The sequence below is a fragment of the Salmo trutta genome, chromosome 7 (genome assembly GCF_901001165.1).
Source record: "Salmo trutta chromosome 7, fSalTru1.1, whole genome shotgun sequence".
Taxonomy (NCBI): domain Eukaryota; kingdom Metazoa; phylum Chordata; class Actinopteri; order Salmoniformes; family Salmonidae; genus Salmo; species Salmo trutta.
Window position 1 is genome coordinate 50,375,886 of NC_042963.1, and position 8,042 is coordinate 50,383,927.

Genomic DNA, 8,042 nt, shown 5'->3' on the forward strand with positions numbered 1-8,042 from the left:
GGGACCAGTGACTCTATGATCAAACTTGATCAATGTAGAAGAACCAGTCATTTTTCATACTTTGATCTAGTTTCATCCAAATATTATCCAATTTCATGAAAAACACTATTTTGACTGTTCATGACCTTTAAAGGGATACTTCGGATTTTGGCAGAGGCACTTTATCTACTTCCCCAGAGTCAGATGAACTTGTGAATACCATTTGTATGTCTCTGCGTGCAGTTTGAAGGAAGTTGTTAATAGCGCAATGACTAAGTCTATGGGTATATTTTTTTACATTTTTTTTATTTTACCTTTATTTAACTACGCAAGTCAGTTAAGAACAAATTCTTATTTACAATGATGGCCTACCCCGGCCAAACCCTAAACCGGATGACGCTGGGCCAATTGTGCTCCGCCCTATGGGACTCCCTATCACGGCCAGTTGTGATACAGCCTGGAATCGAACCAGGGTATGTATTGATACCTCTAGCAATGAGATGCAGTGCCTTAGACTGCTGCGCCACTCGGGAGCCCAATCTGCTAGCATGCTAACTGACACCCATAGACTTCCAGTCATTGCGCTAACGCTAGTGAGCATTGGCTCGCGAAACTTTCCTCTAGCTTCCTTCATACCAAAATCCCGAAGTGTCCCTTTTAGGACAAATGGCTGGTTTATCAAATCTAGACCTGCAAGAAGTAGGATTTCTGTACTGTACATTCAATTGAACGCCTCTCCCCCTGAGGGAGTACATACAAATATTCTGGAATCACTGCATAACAGAACAGAAATATGAAAATAATTTAACATTATGCAGGTAATTACATTTACAGGATGAACTAAGAAAAATAATTGCTCAGTAATCTCATACAAAAGTGTTTCTGGAACAGAGTGAAATAATGATAAACAGATTTTTTTAATGCCATGGAAACCATTGGATAAAATTCTTTAGAAAATGCTATTTTTCGGGTAACAAAGTTGTGAAAAATATTCCTATCGCCCTCATAAAAACGCCACATTGAACGAGGCAAGTATATAATACCACATGGGGTACTGTAGATTAGTGTTTCTCAAATTCCGGTCCGGAGACCAGCACCGGTCCCTGGGATGTTGCTCACCGGGGTAGGGCCATAGCTTGCTGGTTCCTGGTATGAATACGGTTGAGAAACACTACTATAGATTGTTATGTGTTAGTTGTATATTATACAGTGGTGACCGATAGGAAGGCCTTATGTACTTTGGCCCTGGGGTCATCAGGGGCTTTGGCCCCATGAGTCATCAGTTCCTGAATGGTCATCCAGTTGTCCAGGATCTTCTTGTTGCACTTCTTCATCATCTTCCTGTGGCTCAGTTCAATGATGTTGACCTCCTTGCGTCCTTCACTGCTGCTCTGAGGACTCTCCCTCAGGCTCTCCAGTCGGCTGCGCTGCATGAACTCCCGTCTCCTCCGCTGTTCTTTAGCCCTGACCAGATGCTGCTTCCTCTCCTCTTTACTCCAGTACCGCCCCATCTTCATCTCGGACATAGCATCGTCGTCCGTGGTCATCCCTCCGCTACGCTCCTCTTTGATCTTCAGGGCGCGTTCCCGTAGGATCTTGTCCCTGATGGGTCTCTTGGTAATGTAGCGCGTGCCGTCTGAACGGATTTTCACCTTCCATTCCATCTTAGGCTCGATGGCGGGGCTCAGCTGGGGCTCCTTGACCCCACTGAGCAGGCTGAGCTGGCTCTGGGCGTACTCCGCAGCTGAGCGCTGCTGAATCAACTGCATGTAGCTCTGGTAGTGGCGAGCGTGGGCTGGGATGTTGACGTTGGGCTGGCGGTGCTGGGAGTCATGGGACGGGGATAGGTAAGGGATCTGGGAAGCCCTGGGAGGAGGCTGAGGCTTCACCTTCCAGTTCCCAAACCCACTCCTTTCGTTGTCTGCAGGGGCCACCTTGTCCGACTCTGAGGGGTAAAGGCTGTGATCGGGGCTGCTGGCCTTGCCTGGGATGGGGGCAGAGTGGAGAGGCCGGTGTTTGGGGCTGGGGCTGGCTGTGGTGTGGAGGCTGGCCAGGCTGCTGTGGAGGTTCCTCTGGTTGGTGAGGGTCACCATCCTCCTCTGAAGGGAGTGCTCAGGGGAGCGGTCCATTGCCAGCGGCGTGCTGCGAGAGCTCTCAGCAGTGTTGTAGGCACTCGAGCTGTCCTTGTCTGACTTCTCCGGCTTCTCCGGACACTCGTTGATGTCCACCAGCTTGCTTCTTCTAGGTGAGTCATTGCACCCCAGGTGGGAGCTTTGGTCCTTGGGTGTGGGGCAGACAATTTGGGGAAACACTTGCTGCCCCTGGTCCCACTGGGACCCCACCGGCCCCTTGCCGAGCTTGTGTGCCTGCATGATGTTCTGGCACTCTAGCTCGATGCTGCGGAGCTCGTCGTTGAGCATGCGGAGCTCACGCTGCACGCCACCGGCCGGCTCTCCCAGCCTACACTCTATAGTGCTGCGTCTGCTATAGATCAGGTCATATTCCCCGCTGTTACGGATCTGACACTTCAGCTCCAGGAGCTGCTGGAACCGATCGCCATCCTCTGCAACATCCTCCTCTTCTTCCTCCTCCTCCTCTTCTTCCAGACGTGTGGGACAGTCCTGTCTGTCCCTCAGACACTGGGAGAGTCTCCGTTGGATGTGGGTTAGGAGGGCGTTGTGGTCGGGGGCGTCGATGCTGTTCCTTAACGACATCCCCAGCCCGCTGTCCTGAGTTCTGGAGGAACAGGTGGCAGTGATATCATCCTCTTCTCCATTGGCCTGTAATAAAGAAATAATTATATAATCAGTACTGAAATTACCCCCAATGTAAAGAAATAGGTACAAATCTTGAATAAGATACATAACTATACTGAACAAAAATATAAATGCAACATGCAACCATTGGGTAGCCAGGCCAAGCCAATCAGAATACGTTTTTCCCCACAAAAGGGCTTTAGTATTATTACAGCACTCCCCCCAGTGTAGTTTCTGAAATTTTGAACGTCTGAAATAGTTCTGAACTTCTAAGTCAGTGCTTTGGGTTCTCGACTGGGATTCCCTCCATTCTTGTGGAGTTCTGTACCACTACGGTTCTCCCTGGGATTCCCTCCATTCTTGTGGAGATCTGTACCACTACAGTTCTCCTCTGGGATTCCCTCCATTCTTGTGGAGTTCTGTACCACTACGGTTCTCCACTGGGATTCCCTCTATTCTTGTGGAGATCTGTACCACTACGGTTCTCCTCTGGGATTGCCTCCATTCTTGTGGAGTTCTGTACCACTATGGTTCTCCCCTGGGATTCCCTCCATTCTTGTGGAGATCTGTACCACTACGGTCCTCCCCTGGGATTCCCTCCATTCTTGTGGAGTTCTGTACCACTACGGTTCTCCACTGGGATTCCCTCCATTCTTGTGGAGTTCTGTACCACTACGGGCTGCGCTGGGATTCCCTCCATTCTTGTGGAGTTCTGTACCATTACGGGCTGCGCTGGGATTCCCTCCATTCTTGTGGAGTTCTGTACCACTACGGTTCTCCTCTGGGATTCCCTCCATTCTTGTGGAGTTCTGTACCACTACGGTTCTCCCCTGGGATTCCCTCCATTCTTGTGGAGTTCTGTACCACTACGGGCTGCGCTGGGATTCCCTCCATTCTTGTGGAGTTCTGTACCATTACGGGCTGCGCTGGGATTCCCTCCATTCTTGTGGAGTTCTGTACCACTATGCTGCCACTTTCCCCAATAACTTTTTTGTCTTTGAACTTCCATATCTACCCATTCACAGCCTGCTAATCTCTCAGCAAAACAAACCATTTTTCCAAGGGTATTACATATTTTCACAGGTTTTTCAAAGAATCTGAGGGTGGACCATAGAGACCCTAAAAAAAATGTCTATAGTACATAAACTCTTTGGTGTGTCACTTTGGTGATGAGCAGTTGTCTAGTCTACCATGCTTTACAGGTATGTGCTATGTGTGGGAGAGTGTAAAACAAATTGTGATAAACTCTTTGGCCTATACCTGCGGCAGTGTGGTCTCACCTTCTCCTGTTCCTCCTGAAGTGCCTCTAGCTCCATCTCTTCTCTCTCCAAGAATTCACTGGGTTCATCATCCAACCACGCTTCCTCCAGCTAGAGAGATAGAGAGAGAGTGAGAGATAGAGAGATAGGATTTAAACCAGAATATGAGAAACCCTTACACCATCTAGCTGTCCGTTCTCAGCGGTGCGCACACACACACTAGGGATGTGACAAATGGAAACATTTTCTTAACATTTAAACTGCCATTTTTTGGTGGATTTTCCATTAAAACGATAAGAAAAATGTATAAAATCCCACGTTAATTCACAATGCAGCTGTGCTGCTGCCAGCAGTGGTTTTGGTCTGACGGTGCGTCCCTTTCAGATGGTTAAGCGTTGCACCTGCACTACCATTACTGCACTTCAATTCCACCTTGCAAATTTTGGATTTCGTTTAACTTCTCAAAGAATTGACATACAGGACTTCGCTGCTGTTGCTTACCTTTCTCTGCCATTTTTCCACGACGATGACATTGTGGTGGAGAGTTGACTCCAAAATAATTTATTCCTCGACTCCTTGCACGTTGACTTCCGATGTCAACTCCCATTTCTGAGTGTCAAGATTCAATTCCGCTAGGAATCGACTCCTAAGATTCAGTATTTTTGGAATGGAGGAGAGCATTTCATAGCAAGTGTGGGATGGAGAGAGAGGGTAGGGGCACAGTATAGGTAGGTTGGCCATCAGGCACTAGGCATATCTATCTGCAGTCAAAAGCTGTATCTCGCAATGGGCTGTATCTTGCAACTTCAGTAAAGCAGTAGAAAAAATGAATAGGCTAGGACAGTGGTCACCAACCAGTCGATCGCGAGAGTATTCCGAGTCGATTACCAAACATGTATGTAAAAAAAACAAAAAAACAAAGGAGTTCTAAAGGACTTTTTTCCTTTCGCCTTGCATTCTTATTTTATTTTTCCTTTCGCCCTGTTGGCTGTAGGTGCACTTGATTCAGCAGCCATAGCGCAGGGAAGGCAAAGTGTTCCCATTTGGAACCATTTCATGTGTCTGAAGGTAGAACTCTGCCCAGAGATCAAATCAGGCCCAGAGAGCAAATCAAGTGCACCTATTGGTCTACCACTGGCCAATCAGATAGCTCAGATCACTGTGTCTGCACAGTTTCCTTGAGCCTCAAAAGCCTCGAAAGTTGATACTGTGAGTTTTCTAAACTTTTAAAACCATGACTAGCGACTGAATGAATACAGTAAATGAGCTGCTGTTTTTATGAGTAAGTTCATGTTTAAGTTGTTATTCATCACTGTCAACACATAAAATGTGTGTTTTCTCTATTTCCACTCACGCTACAACCAGCGGTGCAGCTGTAATGAATGAGAATAGCAAAGTGTTCCCATAAGCTTGCATTCTTCTTATTATTAGTGGCTTGTTTCCTTTTTAATATCAAGGAATATTTCACTTCCTCTGGTCATTCCTTCCTCTGAGTAACTTGGTGTCAGTTGGTGCATGAGGCACCAATAATGATGACGAATTCAGTTTCGTCATCAGCTGGAAGACTGTCCCCTTTTCTCAGCGGAGGGAGGGAGGGAGAGATGGTGAGTTGGGTGAGAGGCAGCCTCACCTCTGCTCCCTCCCCTCAGACTGACCATCAGATGCAGGCCATCAGTCCAGTAAAATGAAAAAAAGCTTATTATTATGCTCTCCACTGTGCCTCACAAGTAATATAACAAATGATCTATTACCAGTGTGATCATGTACCTACCAGTTTTAAATACCATTTCAAAATGGTCTGAGAAGAACAACATTGACAGGGCAATTCAAGCATAGCCAATATGCAGTGATAATGTATTGGGCCTATAGCTTACTGTACAAACCTCATTGCTACAGAACTGTTTTTAATTGGTTAATGTAGCACAGGTTAAGGTTTTTTAAGTCATATTTAGAAAACATCTGAGTGGTAGATCTGGACTTGCATTTCGACTCAGAAAGTGATCTTGACTCAGAAAAGGTCTGTGACCATTGGGCTAGGATATTGAAATGAGTGAGATGTAACACTTCGCTCTCACACAATCACACATAGTATCTGTGCATGTGAACGGGTTCGCTTCATGCCTTTCACAACGTGGTAGCCAGGGCACCAAAACAGCGGAGGGGTTGAGCCTCTCCGTTAAGGATCCCAGTTTCATTTAAAGTGTTCACACCCCTAACACACACACACACACACCATTCGCCATGGCCTTGGGCCTGAGCTCACTGCATATTAGCCTGCCATTCGTTTTTATGGCGTACTGTTGGAAGTGGATGAAATAAAACACGATGTGAGGTGGTGTCCATGGTCTATACAGGAGCATGTAACAGCCCTGCAGTGTTTCATCGAAGAAACACAAGTGCTATATTTATGTTTTGGCTGTTGTGTATAACTCAGGATGTCATGAATAAAAATAGCTCCAATGACTGCTCTATTGGTCCTACGGACCTACAGTATAGACCTATCTGTGTTTACTGTACGGGTGTGTTAAAGGGATATTGGTCCTATGGACCTACAGTATAGACCTATCTGTGTTTACTGTACGGGTGTGTTAAAGGGATATTGGTCCTATGGACCTACAGTATAGACCTATCTGTGTTTACTGTACGGGTGTGTTAAAGGGATATTGGTCCTATGGACCTACAGTATAGACCTATCTGTGTTTACTGTACGGGTGTGTTAAAGGGATATTGGTCCTATGGACCTACAGTATAGACCTATCTGTGTTTACCGTACGGGTGTGTTAAAGGGAGAGTTTAAAAAACTTTTACTGAGGTAAGAAAATTAATATTGGGGTAAAACTGGTTGTAAACTCACCTGTATTTCTGGTCTGGTGACCAGTAACACAATGTTCCTACTGTACTGTATCTCTGTGTGTGTGTGTGTGTGTGTGTGTTTGTGAGCTCACCTGTATCTCGGGCCTGGCGACCAGCAGTACGAATTTCCTAGTATCTTCACTAGAGAGCACCGCTACAGCCTCCTTTCTGTCCTGCACATCCTGACCATTGATCTGGGGAAAACACAACACACACTGTTATTCACACAGACACACACACACTAAGGGAAAGGCCACTTTCCCTCTTTAATCTCACTCAAACACCGTAGAAAGAGCCAGCCAGGTTGGCAAAAAGCTAAAGGTACTGTACAACAAGACAGTCCTTCCTGTGCATCTGCAGTCTGTGTCTACTCCGCATTCCATAGCAGGCCAGCCAGGCAGGCAGGACCAAGCTTTGATTGATTATGAATGGGACAGTAGTCCATGGACCGACCGTTTGCACTAGAACGGCTCTGCTCCTGAAAGCATCTGGCATCCGGAAGCAGCGCGCATTAATACATCCAGACGCCCCACACAATTAACTGGGCCGTGACGGGGGAGGGTCCGCTTTCCTCTGCCCAGAGTAATGGCCCTGTCAGTGGGGGATAATTGTGGAGGGATGGGGTGGTGGCCTGGATCACAACCACTAACCCAAACCCCTCGCTTTGACTCGCAGCTCAAACCAGTCACACAACACATGTACTGCACAGAAGACACACGGACAACACGGCAGAAAATTTGAGAAGCAGCAAGTGCCGGCCATATGTCTCACCAAACACTGCTTACCCTTCCTCCATCCTCTTCCTTTAATTACATCTCTCTCTCTCTCTCTCTCTCTCTCTCTCTCTCTCTCTCTCTCTCTCTCTCTCTCTCTCGGCTCTCTCTCTCTATCTCCTCTCTCTCTCATCTCTCCTCTCTCCGGTCTCTCTCCTCTCTCCCTCTCATCTCCTCTCTCGTCATCATCTCTCTCTCTTCTCCTCTCCTCTCTCCTCTTCTGCTCTCTCTCTCTCTCTCTCTCTCTCTCGCTCTCTCTCTCTCTCTCTCCTCTCATCTCCCTACTCTCTCCTCTCTCTCTCTCTCTCTCTGCTATTCTGCTCGTCTCTCCTCTCTCATCTCTCCAGCTCTCTCTCTCTCTCTCTCCTCTCTCTCCTCTCTCTCATCTCTGCCTCTCTCATCTCTCCTCTCTCCTCTCTCTC

General features: G+C 47.1%; 1 protein-coding gene across 1 annotated transcript in view; it reads right to left on the reverse strand.

The window, feature by feature from the left end:
* Nucleotides 1-914: 914 nt before the first annotated feature.
* Nucleotides 915-8,042, reverse strand: part of LOC115197611 (PDZ domain-containing RING finger protein 4-like) — a 234,628-nt gene continuing 227,500 nt past the window's right edge. Inside the window, exons 6-9 of the mRNA XM_029759296.1 lie at nt 7,661-7,674; nt 6,940-7,062; nt 4,016-4,105; nt 915-2,759 (exon numbers count right to left, since the gene is read on the reverse strand). Of these exons, the coding sequence (XP_029615156.1) occupies nt 1,182-2,759; nt 4,016-4,105; nt 6,940-7,062; nt 7,661-7,674 (1,805 nt within the window). The 3' untranslated portion in view covers nt 915-1,181. The remainder of the gene's footprint in view (nt 2,760-4,015; nt 4,106-6,939; nt 7,063-7,660; nt 7,675-8,042) is intronic.